The sequence below is a fragment of the Gambusia affinis genome, linkage group LG18, assembly GCF_019740435.1.
Source record: "Gambusia affinis linkage group LG18, SWU_Gaff_1.0, whole genome shotgun sequence".
NCBI lineage: Eukaryota > Metazoa > Chordata > Actinopteri > Cyprinodontiformes > Poeciliidae > Gambusia > Gambusia affinis.
Window position 1 is genome coordinate 20,432,929 of NC_057885.1, and position 17,827 is coordinate 20,450,755.

The 17,827-nt window shown below is 38.9% G+C and overlaps 1 protein-coding gene across 2 annotated transcripts; it reads right to left on the minus strand.

The window, feature by feature from the left end:
• Nucleotides 1–44: 44 nt before the first annotated feature.
• On the minus strand, nucleotides 45–17,394 carry LOC122820258 (protein NLRC3-like). 2 transcript variants are annotated; one of them, XM_044097516.1, is made up of 11 exons: nucleotides 17,220–17,394; nucleotides 15,586–15,652; nucleotides 15,402–15,500; nucleotides 13,745–13,816; nucleotides 12,632–12,707; nucleotides 12,038–12,266; nucleotides 7,757–9,545; nucleotides 7,503–7,676; nucleotides 5,123–5,296; nucleotides 2,965–3,011; nucleotides 45–2,863 (listed from the first exon to the last, which is right to left on the minus strand). In XM_044097516.1, the coding sequence occupies exons 2-11, from the start codon at nucleotides 15,624–15,626 to the stop codon at nucleotides 2,319–2,321; spliced, it is 3,246 nt and encodes a 1,081-aa protein (XP_043953451.1). In that variant the 5' UTR covers nucleotides 15,627–15,652; nucleotides 17,220–17,394; the 3' UTR covers nucleotides 45–2,318. The 2 variants fall into 2 exon arrangements, with proteins under 2 accessions (XP_043953451.1, XP_043953452.1); XM_044097517.1 differs by lacking the exons at nucleotides 13,745–13,816; nucleotides 15,402–15,500; nucleotides 15,586–15,652; nucleotides 17,220–17,394 and adding an exon at nucleotides 13,426–13,725.
• Nucleotides 17,395–17,827: the final 433 nt, after the last annotated feature.

Here is a 17,827-nt window from a genome sequence, read left to right on the forward strand (position 1 = left end):
TCAAATTTAGTTCATGACTAGTCATAATTCAATTATATTTGAAATAGTCAGATAGCTGTATTTTCTTTATTGCTAACTCACAGGTCCAATTTTTTCAGAATAGTGCTGCCAACAACTCATTCTGACTCCTGCAGAACAACATGCACAAAAATAAAACTTAACAGAAAGTGAAAGGAACAGGACACAGAACTTGCAGGTGTGCACCTCAAAGCAAATTAGACAGCAGAAGCACAACACAAAAAACTCAAAGACATGTTAATATGAGAATATATTCTAACAGATCCCAAAGGGAAATTAAATGCAACACATTAAATCAAGATTCTTCAAAAAGGTGTTTATGTTGATGATTGTGGGCAGAAAAGATCTTGTGTAGCAGTCTGTTACAGTGAGTTTGAATCTGAAATATGTTCAAGTTCCTAGTACTGAAATGCTGCCCTCTGGTGGTATATAGTATTATATAGTATAGTTTTAACAGCGATACAAACTGCAATGAAGAATATGAATACTGGCCTGTTGAAGCACATCTTTTAGTGGTGCCCCTAGTCAACCTCATGGAGCTCCAACTCCTCGTTGACTACTGTCATTTATTTAGGAGATAAACAAGTGTCTTCTATGGGTTATTTCCCCTCATTCTCATGCTGCCCTGGTCAAGTGCCCACATCAACAATTACCACAAGAGACAAAGATCGCAAAATTAAATCCACAAAACAATTTTTAAAATGATTTCATTTATTCAGGGAAAAAGTAAACACCAACCTGACTTGAAAAGGTAAATATTATACAGACTTGAAGCCAAAATGAAAACTTGACATTTCCAACTGTTAGCATGTGTTGATGTGTCGAGCCAAATGCAGCAGGCAGGAGATGAAGGTGAGGTTCAAAAGCTAATGAAAAAATAAAAATACAAAGTCCAAGAAACAAAAAATAAATCGAAAACAGAAACATAAAGAGAACACAAGGGAACCAGGGAGAAGGGGACAAGGTGAGATGACATGATGAACCAGTGAGTTGTAACTGGAGAATAAGAAGCTTTAATATTGGGAGGTTGATAGTGGGAACAATGGACCAGGGCTAATAAGCTAACTGATTACAGAACTAGGCTGAGGAGGGGGAAAAAGAAAGTGACACAGGAAAATAGGGGAGAGAATACAGGGGAACAGGAAATAATTATAACACTAAGGAACAACTTAGATTATAGAAATATGATAAACTAGAGCATCAGAAAATAACTCAGAAGCAAGAAAAATATAACTACAATAACTAGGGAGAACAGAAGTGGAAAACAGGGCAAACTAATGTAGAAAAGTCAAAGGAACACCAAAAATGACAAAAATCCACAACCTAATTCAAAAACACCCCCAGATCCTGACACCAACCTTAATGGGGCAGGATGTAAAATAATGTACATAAATAATGTTGTGCAAATATAAATAAGATGTCAGTAACTCACTTTTATATCATTTATGTGTAACACTTATGACATATTAGTGAAGAAGTATATTTTCCAAGAATTAATTATTAATTTTTCTTATTAATAATTAATCTAATCACAAGAAAAGAAACAATGCATAACGTCATTACTGTAACATTAGAATATAGTGCTGTTCAAATGGCTCAAAAGTGCAAGTAGATTACACAAGTAAGACAGTAGATTACGTTACACTGTCTTCAGTCACCAATAGCAACTAAGAAAATCTACTTCTTAACCAGTTTTCACAAACTTAGAGAACAAAGATGTACATCAGAAAAATGCATTTCACAGAGCTTATTGACAAAGAACTGAGAGGTTTTGGGCAAAATCTTACATTCTGACTTTACTTTGGATGCACATCCAGTCTTTGATTCATTCCTATTAATCATCTGGTAATGAAATCTTTATTCTCAGAACTGATTATCCAGGCTTTGGTTAGATCAGTGCACTCTGTGTATCTTAGCATACCTTCCCTAGAATGGTTGCAAAGTAAACAAAATGATGCTGCCAGACTAAATGATGCTGCCAGACTAAATGATGCTGCCAGACTAAATGATACTGCCAGACTAAATGATGCTGCCAGACTAAATGATGCTGCCAGGCTTCTGACAAATCCTACAGGTTTTCATACTTTATGGTAAATTGAAAACAAAGGAATACAGAGTCTTTAGTTCAGTGGATCCTAGACTCCAGAATTCTCCTTTGTTTGGACTTAAGAATGACGGACTGTGTTGTTTCTTTACAAAACAGTTTTATTTAATGTGACTTTTTATTATTTTCTTCTGTTTTTAATGCATTGATACCTCTTTAGATGTTGTATTAGTTTTGAAAAGGACTTAAGACTTTTCTAAAATGAGAACCAACACACTCCTGAAAGATCCCTGAACCCAAATCCAGGATAAAGAGTTTCAGTGAATTTGGTGTTGAAGGTGTAGAGGTGGATCAGTGTATCTGAAGAGATTCTGTAGAAAGACAGAGTCCCAGCAGGACAGTCCACATACACAGCTATTCTGCCAGAGACAGAGGAGGAAGAGGAGAAGGAGGGATCAGGGATGAAAGCTTTTTTTACACCATCATGCCAAACAGTGTAACCATCATCAGAGCAGATTAGACTCCAGGATTTATTATTAAATCCAAACCAGCTGTCTTCACTCTCTCCCTTTCTTTTTATTCCCCTGTAACTCAGTGATACATAGACTTTCTCACTCCACTCAACCTCCCAGTAACAGCGACCAGTCAGACCATCAGTACACAGCAGCTGATAGAGATCAAATCTGTCTGGATGATCAGGATACGGCTGCTCCTCTTCCAAATGTGTCATCTTCCTGTTTTTGTCAGAAAGTTTGAGGAATCTGCTTACAGTGTTTAGGTCGACTGTTAGTGAACAGGAATCTGAAGGACAGAACAAACACAATGCAGTTACTGATGTATAATTTTCTGAATTCACTCATGCAAAGATGAGAGAATCTGCTATGAATCAAAAATGTTCTCACATTTCCTCAGACCTGGTTTCATCCATTTGTCTCCTGCAGGCTCCATGCTGTAAGAAGGAAGGTGTTTTGATGGTATTACCACTTTTCTGTTACCAATGTCTAATATTTTACTGGTACTATCAGTTCAGTTATAACAGATACCTTTTCCTCATTCTGTTGCATAAGCTGTATATTATTTAAAAAGGTTCAAATCCCAGCATTAATGATCCTAAACATACAGCGAGAAATTAAAAAGGTATAGATCAATTCATGTTTATGAATTATCCATCCATCCATCTATCTTCTTCCGCTTATCCGGGGTCGGGTCGCGGGGGTAGCAGCTTCAGAAGGGAGGCCCAAACTTCCCTCTCCCCAGCCACTTCCACCAGCTCCTCCGGAGGAATCCCAAGGCGTTCCCAGGCCAGCCGAGAGTCATAGTCCCTCCAGCGTGTCCTGGGTCTTCCCCGGGGCCTCCTCCCGGTGGGACGTGCCTGGAACACCTCACCAGGGAGGCATCCAGGAGGCATCCTGACCAGATGCCCGAGCCACCTCAACTGGCCCCTCTCGACGTGAAGGAGCAGCGGCTCTACTCTGAGTCCCTCCCGGATGACTGAGCTTCTCACCCTATCTCTAAGGGAGAGCCCAGCCACCCTACGGAGAAAACCCATTTCGGCCGCTTGTATCCGCAATCTCGTTCTTTCGGTCATGACCCAAAGCTCATGACCATAGATGAGGGTGGGAACGTAGATTGACCGGTAAATCGAGAGCTTCGCTTTTTGGCTCAGCTCTCTCTTCACCACGACGGACCGGTACAGCGCCCGCTTGACGGCAGACGCTGCACCAATCCGCCTGTCGATCTCCCGCTCCCTTCTTCCCCCATTCGTGAACAAGATCCTGAGATACTTGAACTCCTCCACTTGGGGCAGGACACCCCCCCTGACCCGGAGAAGGCACTCTACACTTTTCCGGCTCAAGACCATGGCCTCGGATTTGGAGGCACTGATCGCTATCCCAGCCGCTTCACACTCGGCTGCGAACAGCTCCAGCGAGAGCTGCAGATCATGTCCCGATGAAGCCAAAAGGACCACATCATCCGCAAAAAGCAGAGATGCAATCCTAAGGCCACCAAAACGGATCCCCTCAACACCCTGGCTGCGCCTAGAAATTCTGTCCATAAAAGTAATGAACAGAATCGGTGACAAAGGGCAGCCCTGGCGGAGTCCAACTCTCACCTAAATGAGCCCGACTTACTGCCGGCAATGCGGACCAGACTGTATATGAATTAGATCCAGTTTTTAGTCACAGCCCCATTTTCAAATTTAGATTAAAAAAGAAAAACTTATTAGTTATGTTGTGATGGACTGACAGCCTGTCCAGAGTGTATCTGACCTCTCACCATCCTGCAAGGACAAGCATGCTAGATAATGGATGGATACTGATTTTGATTGATACAACCAACAATCATGCTTCCACTTTGCAATTATGCATTGCTTTGTTTGCTTTGAGTTTGTTAAAGTTGAAGCTGTTTAACTACCGTATTTTTCAGATTATAAGCCGCTACCTTTTCCTACACTTTGAACCATGTGGTTTATAACCCGGTGAGGTTTTCCTGTGGATTTTTCTTCAACTGCCAGGCGGCTCTTTAGCAGGAAGTGAATCATTGGAAGTCAAAATTGGAAATCTAAGAAGAAAGTGGTAACTTTTATTTGGAACAAGCACATGTTAGCAGCAAGTACGACTGAGAAATGTTTTCAAATTCATATGATGCAGCTTTTAAATTCAGGGCTATTGATCTGGCAGTACAGGAGGGAACAGAGTAGCTGGACGTAAGCTCTGTGTGAACAAAACCATGGTTTGGCGTTGGAGACGGAGGGCTGAGTCCTTAATATATCCAGCAGATTTATTAGGACGCAGCCCTCTGCTGGGTCCTTATGGAAAGTGGAGAAACCAGCAGCTTATAACCCGGCGCGGGTAATTTGTAGCTGCAGCTTATAGTCTGGAAAATATGGTAGTTTTGCATGAAATCCTTGCCTTCTCTCTCCAGAACTCTTTATTTGTCAAAGATCCGGAACATGGCAGCAAACCAGAAGTTTGCTGCCATATTTTCCACTGTGTCAATTCTGAATCTAGCATTAAGCAATAGCGTAGCACTATGGGGTTGCGGAAAATATTTCCTTACCTCAGAGAGTCCAGTTTGAAGCTTGGATTATTCAATATAGCTTCTAGACTCTTCCTTCCTGCCTCTCCTGGATTATTGTAGCTGAGGTCCAGTTCCTTCAGGTGAGAGGAGTTCACAGTCAGAGCTGAAGCCAGAGCAGCACAACCTTCCTCTGTGATCCGGCAGCCTGAAAGCCTGCAGACACAAATACATAATGTTGAAAAAAATCATCTATATTCTCAAACTGACACAGAACTGTTAGAATAATTAGTTGGCCTGCTAAGAGAGAACCGTGTCTGTTGAGCAGCAGTCTACATGCTGGCCTGTTGGCCTGACAAATAGTAAATATTATATTTTCTATCTCCCAGTGTTACTATGTAAAAATTAGAATGACAGAGTTGGGTTGTATAGGTCAAAAAAATCTGCTAAATCAAAACAACATCTTGGTATATTTCCCATTAATCTCAACAGATCCTCTCCAATTGAATGGATCTTCTTGGGATTCATTCTGGGGATCAGGCAGATGAAGACAGACCTGGAAAAGGTTTCAACGGTCCTCAAATGGCCAACTTCATCTTCCTGTAAACGGTTGCAATGCTTCCTGTGTTTTACCAATTGTTGCTTCATTATGATACAGTTAAACTGCTGTTACTCTCAACAGACTGAAATCCACCAAAAAAAATCTTCATTTGATCCCCAGAATCAGAAAAATCTTCTGACTTGAACAACAGCAACAAAAAAGCTCCCATTCTCACCCAACCTGATCCAACCAGACGATTCATGGAAGTAGACACCTCAGACTCAGGAGCACAAACAGCCCTTTGGCAAACCTCCCCTGTTAACAACACATTATAACACAAACTCTAGACTACTTTCTATTACACACTAGAACGTATTCTAGATTTTATAAATCTAGAAAAGTAACAACTTGTAAAGTCCAAACCATGGACTCATGTTCTTAATTTACCTATAGCAAATTAAGCTTAATTGATCAGTTAAATGTCAGATACATTTAACTGAAGTGCAGTTAAATGTGTCTAACATTTAACTCATCAGTGAAAACAGGGTGCACCTCAGCTGAGTCTTCAACACCATAACAAAGATTGTGAATACCTAATTAACTTTTCAATATTACATTTTACATTTTTAGGAAATGTACAAAGATGTCCAAAAACAATTCCCTAAACGTCCCACTAATAATGTTAAAACCTGCGAGTGACTATTACGTGTAGATTAAAAAAAGAAAAGTGAAAAAAATGAAGAACTGGGAATACTTTACAGATACAGTTTAAAGCCACTACTTTCATACAGAGGGACCAATTTTACACATTTATTCTGAGCATCTAAAAAATATAATGGATAAAAACAATTTTCAAACTGCTGTCACTGGGGGGAGCGTGTCAGCATGAATGAGAACCATGTTTAGGGAGGGAAAATATATATTTTGACTGGTTGTTGATTGTTACTGGGACCAATATTGATATTTAAAAATATAACTAACATTCTTCGATTCTGATATTGTTGACAATGTATTGTACATCCCTACAACAACAAGTGAAGATTTTCACCTTGAGACCATTTTGTATTTATACTCAAGTTACCGTCATTAATCTGAAACATGTAACATTTGTTTTACAGTAGCATGGTGGCCTCCCGGAGGTGACTGGTATAAAAGCTGCAGATGCAACTTCCTGCCATCCATCCTCAGCTCATCCCAACCAGCCACACTGTTGTCTGTTAACATCATGTAAAGTTCTGGAGTTTGTAGGAGTGAGCTGCCGTTTATGTTTTCTCATGTTATTCTTAGTTAGGGAGGTAAGTTTTTGTCAATTAGTTTATTGATTTTCAATTAGGTAAGTTGGTTAGTAGTCAGATAGTCTCCTTTTGTTTGTTGTTTTCAGCATTAGCTCTCTCTGAAGTTATATGCTCCACTTGTTGCAACATCTCAATCAAAAATACATTATTATAAAATAAATAATATTATAAAATGTTCGACTTTGTGTATGTTGGCTGTTTGGGATCTTAAGAGGATGGATCCTTCATGTTATGATCTGGCCACCCCTAGACGGGTCGTAACACAGTGTTATACAGGTCAAATCGCAACTTTCATCTTATTTCCCTTGGATAAGTAAAAAAAAGATTATATGTTCATTGTTATGCTGAAAACTATTATATTTTTATGTTTTTCCCAAGATAGTAATGGTTTGCTTGACTGACTTGCCCACTTCATATCAGCAGTGAGGCTGTTTTTGCTGCAACTTCTCTCTACTGCCAAGTCAGAGAAAACTCAATACTTGGTACAGTTTTCTCTTTAAAATGTACACAAAAAATATGCTTTAGACATGTTTCTAAATATATATCTTTCATAAAATATAAAACATAGAATTTAAATGTATCTTACCTGAGAATCTCCAGCTCACAGTTAGGACTCATCAGTCCCTCACAGAGCAGCTTCACTCCTGAATCTGTCAGGTTGTTGTTACTCAGGTCCAGATCTCTGAGACTAGAGGATGTTGAGCTGAGCAATGAGGACAGAGCTTCACAGCTTCTCTCTGAGAGGTTACACCCACTCAGTCTGAAAAGATAAAGATAATACAAAGTAATTGTATTATTGTTATTAGGCACTTTTATAAAACTGACTACATCTGTACTTACATAGCTTTGCTGGAGGCATTGACTATTGGCAGCAGTCTCTGAAGAGCTTCCTCTGAAGCACAGTATTTCTTCAGGTCAAATGTCTCCAAATCTTTCTCTGATGAAAGTAGGATGAAGTTCAGAGCTGACCACTGAGCAGGAGACAGCTGGTGTATTGAAAGACTTCCTGTACATAGAGATTGTTGGATTTCCTCCATCAGAGACTGATCATTTAGTTCACTTAGACAGTGGAACAGATTGATGTTTTTCTCAACACCATAATGATTCAACTTCTCCTTGATGTACTGGGCTGTGTCTTTGTTAGTTCCTAAACTGTCTTCTGTCTGTGCCACAAAGCCTCTTAAGCGATGTTTATTGGTCTCCAGTGAAAGACCAAGTAGAAAGCGGAGGAACAAGTCCAGGTGTCCGTCTGGACTCTCTAGGGCCATGTCCACAGCACTCTTGTACATTTCTGTCTCTGAAGAAGCATGGTTTTGTTTTTCTATCTCCTTGGATTTCATTTCACCTTTTGCCAGCAGATTGATTCCTGATTTGATGAAGGTCAGGTGAACATGAAGAGCAGCCAGAAACTCCTGAACACTCAGATGGACAAAGCAGAACACTTTGATCTGGTACAGCCCTCTTTCTTCTCTGAAGATCTGTGTGAAAACTCCTGAACACACTGAAGCTGCTCTGATATCAATGCCACACTCTTCCAGGTCTGATTCATAAAATATCAGGTTTCTTTTCTGCAGCTGTTCAAAAGCCAGTTTTCCCAGAGACTCGATCATCTTCCGGCTCTCTGGACTCCAGTGTGAATCTGTCTCAGCTCCTCCATCATACTTGATGACCTTCAGTTTGTTCTGCACCACCAGGAAGTGGATGTACATCTCAGTCAGGGTCTTTGGCAGCTCTTCTCCATCTTGCTTGTTCAACATGTCTTCCACAACTGTAGCAGTGATCCAGCAGAAGATTGGGATGTGGCACATGATGTGGAGGGTTCTGGATTTCTTTATATGGGAGATTACCAAGCTGGCCTGCTTCTTATATCTAAATCTTTTTGTGAAGTACTCATCTTTCTGTGGGTCAGTGAATCCTCTAATTTCTGTCATCATGCCAATGAACTCAGGAGGGATTCGATTGGTTGCTGCAGGTCGTGTGGTTATCCAGAGGTGAGCTTTGGGAAGCAGGTTCCCTCTGATGAGGTTTGTCAGAAGAACATCTACTGAGGTGGACTTTCTTACATCCATCAGGATCTCATTGTTGTGGAAGTCCAGTGAAAGTCGACTCTCATCCAAACCATCAAAAATGAACACAACCTTTAACTCTTCAAATTTTAATATTCCTTTGGTTTCACTAAAAAAATAGTGAATAAGCTCCACCAAGCTGAACTGTTCTTTTAACAGATTCAGCTCTCTGAACGTGAATGGAAACGTGAACTGGATGTCCTGGTTGGTTTGGTCTTCTGCCCAGTCCAGAGTGAACTTCTGTGTTAGGACTGTTTTCCCAATGCCAGCCACTCCAGTTGTCATCACTGTTTTTATTGGTTCATCTCTTCCATATACAGGTTTAAATATGTCTCCATGTCTAATTGCTGTTTCTGACCGTTCTGGTTTCCAGGACATGGTTTCAATCTGCCTGACCTCATGTTCATCATTGACCTCTTCAGATCCTCCCTCTGTGATGTAGAGCTCTGTGTAGATCTCATTTAGAAAGCTTTGATTTCCTGATTTTGCTATTCCTTCAAACACAGACTGGAACTTTTTCTTCATGTTAGATTTTAGTGTTTGTTGACAGGTGGTGAATGATTCTAAGTGAATGAAAAAAAAAATAATTGAAATAATTTCTTCACTTGTTATTTATTTCACTTTAAAATTATAACAAATCATTTCTTTTGGTTACCTTTTTATAGCTTCTAAATCAAAACATTTAAGAACCAACCATTTAAATCTTCTAGCCAGATTTATATATAAAATGCAACTGAATTCTTTAGATAAAACGTTAAAGGAGCATGGACTTTTCAGTTTTTATATGCTATAAACTGATTTGTTTAATCCTAATAATATCAACATATAATATTTTCAAATGTTGCTACAGAACCAAAACACACAGACAAGAAAATACTGAACTACTGGGATTCCAAAGTACAAACAACCTCAGTGAAAGAGACTATATGCAGGTAACATGGAAGGTTAAAAAAATATTTCTATATTACACAAGGAACAACGTCTTTCCTGATGTTCATCGTCATTTTCTGCTCTTCTTTGGAACAAAAAAGTACAGTCGCTTGGCAACATCTCAGCCAATAGAATGAAAGTGTTGTGCTGGGTGTGTTTGATTCCTTCTAGCAGGTGTCCCTGTGTGGCTGCTATTGATAATAGCTTTCTCTCCCGTGTTACACTGAATATCAACTAGCAGTGTGCTACTGATTGCTAACAGCCAACTGAGTTTGTTCACCCAACCAAAGAAAATGGATCCACAAACTCAACAGTGTTACAACTTAGTCATTACTTGGTATCTATCTGATTGTTTACTTTCTTAAGCCTCACTCAGTAACATTCTCGCTGCCAGATTATTGAACATGTTATGCAAGTAGTTTTCCAGCACTGTTCATCTCACTCTCATTGTTGTGACCTCGCTTTTGTTCCCTGGATTTGCCCCCTTGCCCTGCCCTTGTCAGTTTGTTGCTGGTTGTTTAGTCAATCATCATGGACCAACGCAGGTAGCAGGAGTGACATTCCATATCAACTCATCCCTAAGTTCATCCATCTTATTAGCTAATGAGCTTATATTACCCATTAAGCTTAATGGTAGAGATGATTTGAATTTCCTCTTTCTTTCTCTCTCCTCTTTGCTCCTACTCTGCATCCACAATGGCTCCTTTTCCACTCCTCATGAATTTCTGGCTCCAGCTGTTGTATTATTTCAGCTTCTCCAATATCCGCTGCTTCTTGTTGTAAATCACACTGTTTCTATGGTTACGCATCATAACAAAATACAAAACATATTTGCCAAAACAAGTCCATCTACACAATATCCAAACGGGGAACAGTTGTCCAAAAAACCCATTTCCTCCAAAAAGACAGGAATGAAAGATTGAAAGAGAGAAAAAAACTCAGATCTACTCAGACGGGCTGCAACCCACAGTGGCACAATCCAAAAATCTACTCTAATCTGGCTCACAATTGGCTATTTAACTCCACTACTGGGGTCTGTCAAACAAGTCAGACAAGGAAACTCCTCAAAATGCAGAGCTCAGCACCCAGAGATTTAAGGAGGGAAAATGAAAATTTGTAAACATCATAATGTAAATGTGTGACCAGTATGGACCCAAACCCTGTCTTAGGTACAAGGGGGAGCAAACAACTCAAAACCCAAAACAACAAATATCAAGTTGAAAATAATTCACTCCAATTCCCCTCAGCAGTACACTCAATAAAAACTGTTTATATTCTAAATATCTGTCATGGTCCAACAGCTGTCTTTAAGGGTTACCAGGTGAGAGGCCACATTTGGTACCAGGAGCCACTGGTTGAGCCCCGTTTGCTGTGTTGCATCAAACTGTAGCAATCTGTCTGCAGCTTTCTCCTCAGACCTGCACACAGCTGATTCTGCGACGCTCTCGAACCGCGCCGCTCATCACCTGGAGTACATCTATATTCCACCAAATGTGTACTCTCCTTCCTTTACCTTAGCTCCTTTTATCTTGCATTTATTAGTCTTTGCAAATATTTCTATGACAGTGGTTCTCAATTCCAGTCCTCAGGCCCCCCTGCTCTGGATGTTATAGATGTTCCTCTATACCAGAACTGATGATTAAATGATTGCATGACCTCTTGTCCAGCCACCAAGTACTGAAGAAACCTGTTAATCACCCAAAGATTCAATTCAGGTGTGTGGCAGAAGGGAAACACCTGAAACATGCAGGGCAGGGGGGCGTGAGGACTGGAATTGGGAAACACTGATCTATGAGCAGCTAATTACTGTGGTCCCCCTCCTTATTAGAGGACCAGATCCAATTCAGAGTGTCTGAGATGTTAAAAGGGAAAAAAATATATACGAATATAAACATGCAAAATGCAACCAAAAGATCGAAAATCTACTGTGCAACAAATGTAGTTGAATCTCATTTTGGAGCCTCTAAATATATATCTAACAGAGGTATGGCTGTCTGCACCAGCCTGGACCGAGCATGTATCAAATCGGCAAACTATCGATTGTGGGACAAACTCTTACCATCATTGAAAGAAAGATTCATTAATCAACTCCACAGCTTTAACACTTTTACAGAAATTGTCTTACTGCTTTGAAGACGGTCAGCCAGCTTCTCCTGGTTCATCATCCTCAGGAAGTGCTGTGTGATCTTCTCAAATGCTTCTCTGCTCTTCTTCATCTGCTGGTTATTTTCACCTGCCAAAACTTCATCCTCCTCCTTATTCTCATCTAAACCTTCTGGGTAATCTGAACCCAGAACCATTTGGATCTTTTTCAGCTCACTTTCCTCAAAGGTGAAAATCTTCTTTTTCAGCTCCTAAAAAGGAAGAATAGAAAACTGAGACCTCAATAGTTTAACCAATGCTGTGAACTACCATTAAATTTAGATGTTTGTGAGTTGGGGGATGATTAACATTTTTTAAAAGTGAAATTTTATTGTAAATGTAATCTGAATTATTTGCACAATATTTCCATCAACTTTCAATCTATTGGGAATTTTCCTCAACAGACTCTTGTCAGTTTGTGGTGCGATGTTCATTATGCTCCAATAGTGGAGCTAAATAGCTAATCAAGAGAGGTTGTTAGAACAAAATAAGTACTGGTGGAAAATCCACTGGTTTATAATTTGCAGCACAGAGATGAACACAATAGACAGAAAGCAGTAGATGTACATGTACTGACCTTAAATATGGAGTCCAGTTCTGTTGGATGCTGTTGGGGAGACTGACCACTAGGAACCTCTGAGATCTGCTTCACTCTGTAGAGGAATCATCAACACTTTGCTCACATTACAGCGCTCCACACACACAAGAAAAAAGGAAGTGTCTGTAGATCCAGACAGGTATTAAAGTTAATGTAATAATGAAGTTTAGAAGGTGAACCCAATAGAAGCAGCCAGGAGTAATGATGGGCCAGACGACACAGAAACCTCGGCACAGGAGCCGAGCAAACAAGACGAAACCCTGTGTCACTTTAAGAAAAACCATGTGACCGATACAGTTCCTGTGTCATTTGGATGTGAATACGCCAAATTGTATTTATGAGAGAGAAACTGTGTCAACACATTTGTGGGTTTTGTTAGATGGAGTTACTTTGTGTTCTTTGCCTTGTGTTAGTTTTTGGCTCATATTGAAATACCAGCATGGATCAACAGAGGAAGAGGAAGTTTTTCCTGTGTGGGATCATTTTGATCTTATAACACAGGATAAAGTAAATTATTCCATTCTCTGTATCAATTCTTTCAACCCAACAACATTCCTCTTTTTTCAGAGTCCACTACCTGTCCCTCTGCTCTGCCTTTGATCGCTTCATTTTTCTAATTTTCATCTTACAGATCATCCTATGATCTGTAAGATGAAAATTAGCAGTTTTAGTGAAGATGAACTAAAACTGCTGAAATGTCGAAATATAAGGCAAATCTCAAAATGAGACATAGTTGGCACACAAGTAAAACACCATCTGAAACTCACTTGTACCTGGATACAAAAAGAAGACAGGTCCACAGTTGGGTGTGTCTGAAAACAACGATATGCAAAGCAAAAAACAAATACTACTCTCACCGTAGCAACTGTCATCTTCAGATGCACATAGAGGAGTCATGGAAAAAAATTTTTTAAATCTAACCTGGATGTCAGCAACAAAAGACAAGTAAGACGAGCTGAATGCTGCTGAACACATAATGTCAGCTGCACTTCCTGTATTCAGCTAGAAGTTACAGGTGAAAAGTTTGAGATGGTAATAAAACAGAAACAAATGTCCAGATATTCCAAGTTACAACATTTACAAACAGCTCACCTCTTTGAAGATGGAGGTTGGTCTTTTTCTGACAGTTGTCCAGATGAACAGCTGGACAGCGAAAGCTGAGGTCTGTCATATAAAATAATCATGTACAGTAAGAGTACAGTGGCTGACAGGTACATTGGGTTAAACCTAAACCATTTCACTGTTTGCACAACAAATGCTGAAATGCTCTCCAAACACAGGATGCAAAGAGCAAAACACCAACACAAAAAAACAGACTGTAGATTAAAAAAAATATTTTAAAAGTTTGAAAAAGAAATCTTTTTCCCTTTTTCAAACTTTCATGCTTGTTTTTTAGAAGTAAACAGTAAAATAACACAAATAAGAAAAACAACCAAGTATGAAAAGCTGCAACTTTGCTCTACAAAATGTAAATACTCCAGACCACTAGGGGGAGTTTGGAGTGGCTATCCATCCATCCATTTTCTGTACACGCTGGTTCCTAGTGGGGTCAGGTTGGGTGCTGGTGCCTATCTCCAGCAAACATTTCAGGCAAGAGGTGGGGTCACCTGAACAGGTCGACAGTCTGTCGCAGGGCTGGAGTGGCTGGTATTACGCAAATATGCTGATGTTCTACTGCAGAAAACTGGCTGTTTGAAAAAGACATTAAATATAGAGCAACTTTTCTTTCTTCTTCCAACTTTCAATTGCAAATCTGATTAAAATCCTGAAATCCCGTCTTTTCTGAGTGTCTGGTCCCTTCTGTTGTTTGAATCTCATTGGATTTGTCCACTGCGACAGACTGGCGACCGGTCCAGGGTGACCCTGCACCTCTCACCTGGAAGGTTAGCTGGAGGTAGACACCAGAACCTCCTGACCCCACTAGGATGGACGGATGGATGGATGGATGGATGGATGACCTTATAATTGTGCAATTTGATTCTCTTAATGGAAATAAGGTGGGTTTTTGCATGTATCAAATTTGGTTTATTTCACAAAACTGCAATGGAAACACATTTTCTGTACATGATCAACAACCAGATGTTGCCACTGGTGTAAACCACAAAGAAGAAGATGACAGGAAGAAGTAGATGGTGGGAGAAAGAGACGCGAACCAAATGAAACCATGATAAGAAAGAAACATTAAATAAACAAAGCAGGAAAACAAAGAATAAGACTAACTGTAGAGATACAAGAAATAAACTAAAATGGCAAAGTATAATAAAAACAAACATTGAAGAAATTATCAAGAGGAAATACTAACTAAAACAGTCCAAAAAACAAATATCAGTCTGCAATTGCAACATTTATTTATTTATTTATTTATTTATTTACATTTGTTTTGTACAGGTTTTTGCTTCTATTTTCTTGTGTTTTCATTTGTTTTTGTCTTTCTGTGTTTTGGCGTTTGTATCTTTCATGTGTTTGCAGCGTATTTCATTATTTGCTGTGTCTGTCAGTCACCATATAAGCAAACAACCTAAATAATATAATCCACCAATTACTGCATCATAACTCAACTGTGATTAACATTTGTTTTACCAGCCCCATGCAGGTCTGATTACCTACTGAGCTGATAAATTAATAAATCACTAAAACAAAAGTACAATAAAAAATTACTAATTTTTCTTCCACAAGCAAATACTTTTCTATACTACAGTACATGTTGGGATTACATTTTAGATATTTAAATTGTTTAGATGTAGCTCACTTCTTTCTAGATGAAGGCTGGTTTGATTTAAAGTCAATAAAATCCTGTTTGGACATAGTCTCCCAGGATTCTGGTTCCACTTCATCGTCAGATTGTTTGCTGTAAATAAAGTTGCTTAAGTGATGCTTTGCTCTAAAAAAGGTTTACCAAAATAAAGTGATTGATTGATAGAAGGTCACTTCACCTCTTAGTTTCTCCTTCTTTCAGCTCCTCTCTCTGATCCATGATGCTGAGTTCAGGGCCACATCAATCTGCAAACAGTTTTTATATTAATCTACAGAGACGATCACTCACCTGTGCTACAGCTCTACATATATTGTTTTTTTCTCACATCATTCCACTGCATTCAATAATGCTGCCATTACACCAAACATAATTTTAGTGTAATCGCATCAAACACCGACATTTCAAGATGCTGCTCTGTTAATGCCAACCTATGTTACAGAACAATTAGTGGAGTGACATTGAACATGGATGATGGTGTGTAAACAATGTAACCATAGTGTTCACAGTGCAAACTAAACTGTGCAGACAGTATATGTGAACAATTTTAGTTTCACTTTATATTTATGCACAGTGTGCACACAATATGTGAGGACTTGTACAGTTTGCTGTCTGTATCAGTAAAATTAGAAATACAAAATTAAAAACATAATCCCTGCATGAAGATAAAAACTTGCAGCAAAGCTCAAATAACAACGTTGTTTGAGAACAAGCAGGAGAAACTGACAAAGAATGGGGCGAGGTTCATGTTAAGGCTACATTAAAACAAAACGGTGTCAAACTAGAAAGAAACGATACAAAAATGACTAAAACTTACGTTATAAGATCACATGAGCTTCAGCTGTTCCGATTTTATTAATTTGACCAGCTGTGAAAACTGAACTCAGAGCTTTGCTTTTAATCCAACCATTTAAACAACAAGTAGGATCAAACAGTGTTCTTAGAAATATTTCTAAGGAACTGTGGGTTATGCAGTTCAAAAACCCAACAAACCAACATAATGACTGAATATGTAACTTTTATTCCCCACAGCATCTCATCTGTTGACAAATCTGCTTTGATGATCGATTACAAATAATACAAATAAATTATGATGAAATTTGTCATTTTAACATGATGAAATGTGGAGATGTTCCAAAGGTATGAACAGTTCTGTAGGACAGAAAACATTGTTTCACTTTAGCTGTTCTCACAGTTATAAGAGATTTTAGATAATATTACCACATCCTTAGTCAACATAAACACATCCTGCTCTAAAAACAGAGCGTCATGGAGTCCTATGTATGAAGGCTGTATACTAAATTAATAACAAAAATAAGTCCATCTATACAGGATTTCCAAGCTTGTTAGATTTTTCTTCCATAGTTTTCTGTGAGTTTTACATTAATAGTTATAGACAGAGGTGGACAAAGTAGGTAGATACCTAAAACACAAAAATAGTTAAATTATGTGATCGACAGACAAAAAGTTATCTGCAAATTTTGACGGAGACCCGCTTTAAGATATAATTAGTTTTAAGATATAATTAGTTTTAAGATATAATTAGTTTTCCATATAGTTATAAGTAAATGATGTTCAACAATAATAATGTTTCAGCGTTAAACGGCTGTCCACCAACGAACCAACAAACAGCCCTAACGGGAGTTTTATTAGAAATAAATAAAGTAGCGAAAATAAACGAGACCCGTCCGGATCCTTCATCGTGACCAAACGGCTGCTGTTTTACCGCAGAATGAGAAATAAAACATGAAGAGCAATTCTATAGACTTCCTGCAGTGTTTCCTTGTGTCGTTCGTAACGAACGGATTGTCTTACCTTTAGTTTTAAGTTGATCTGCAACACAGGAAAAATAAGTGAAAATATTTTTTGGTTTTTCTTCCATGTGAGAAACCCGATTCTCTGTTTCTATTCCCTGATTCACAAATAGTTTTGAGCGTTTTTGCTATTTTTTCTTTCCCTCAGTTTATAGGTTTTGTTAACTCTAAGCCAGTGGTTCTTTACCTGGGTTCTATCGGTTCGAGGAGTCGGTCTTATGGGTTGGGCGGAGCCTCTGCCGCTCGGGTAAAAACACACTTATCATGATGACACTGATTGGCCAATATTTGCTGCGGGGAATTTAATGCGCGCAGTAATCAACGGCTGTAGTTGTACGTCGTGTGGTTTGTTTCTTAATATTTATTGTAGAACCTCAAGTGTTAAAGGAAGATTCGGCCCACACTGTAAAAAATGAACTTAGGGGGTTATCGGATTAACAAAAGAATATTATGTACTTTAAACTAAATAATTTCATGTTTCAAACAAAAACGTGATACAATCATGTTGGATAAACAAGAAATTCAACTTCACGTTTATGAAATGTAATCATGTTGAGATAACATGATTCATTATAGTCAGACTGATATAGTGCTGAAGCCGAGTGAGAT

Bases quoted from the DNA above. Each gene is read 5' to 3' on its own strand.
- LOC122820258 (XM_044097516.1), bottom strand. From the start codon at position 15,626: ATGGATCAGAGAGAGGAGCTGAAAGAAGGAGAAACTAAGAG. The intron at 15,501-15,585 runs GTGAAGTGACCT...CTTTATTTACAG, and splicing joins AAAGAAGGAGAAACTAAGAG to CAAACAATCTGACGATGAAG. The intron at 12,267-12,631 runs GTCAGTACATGT...CTTCCTTTTTAG, and splicing joins AACTGGACTCCATATTTAAG to GAGCTGAAAAAGAAGATTTT.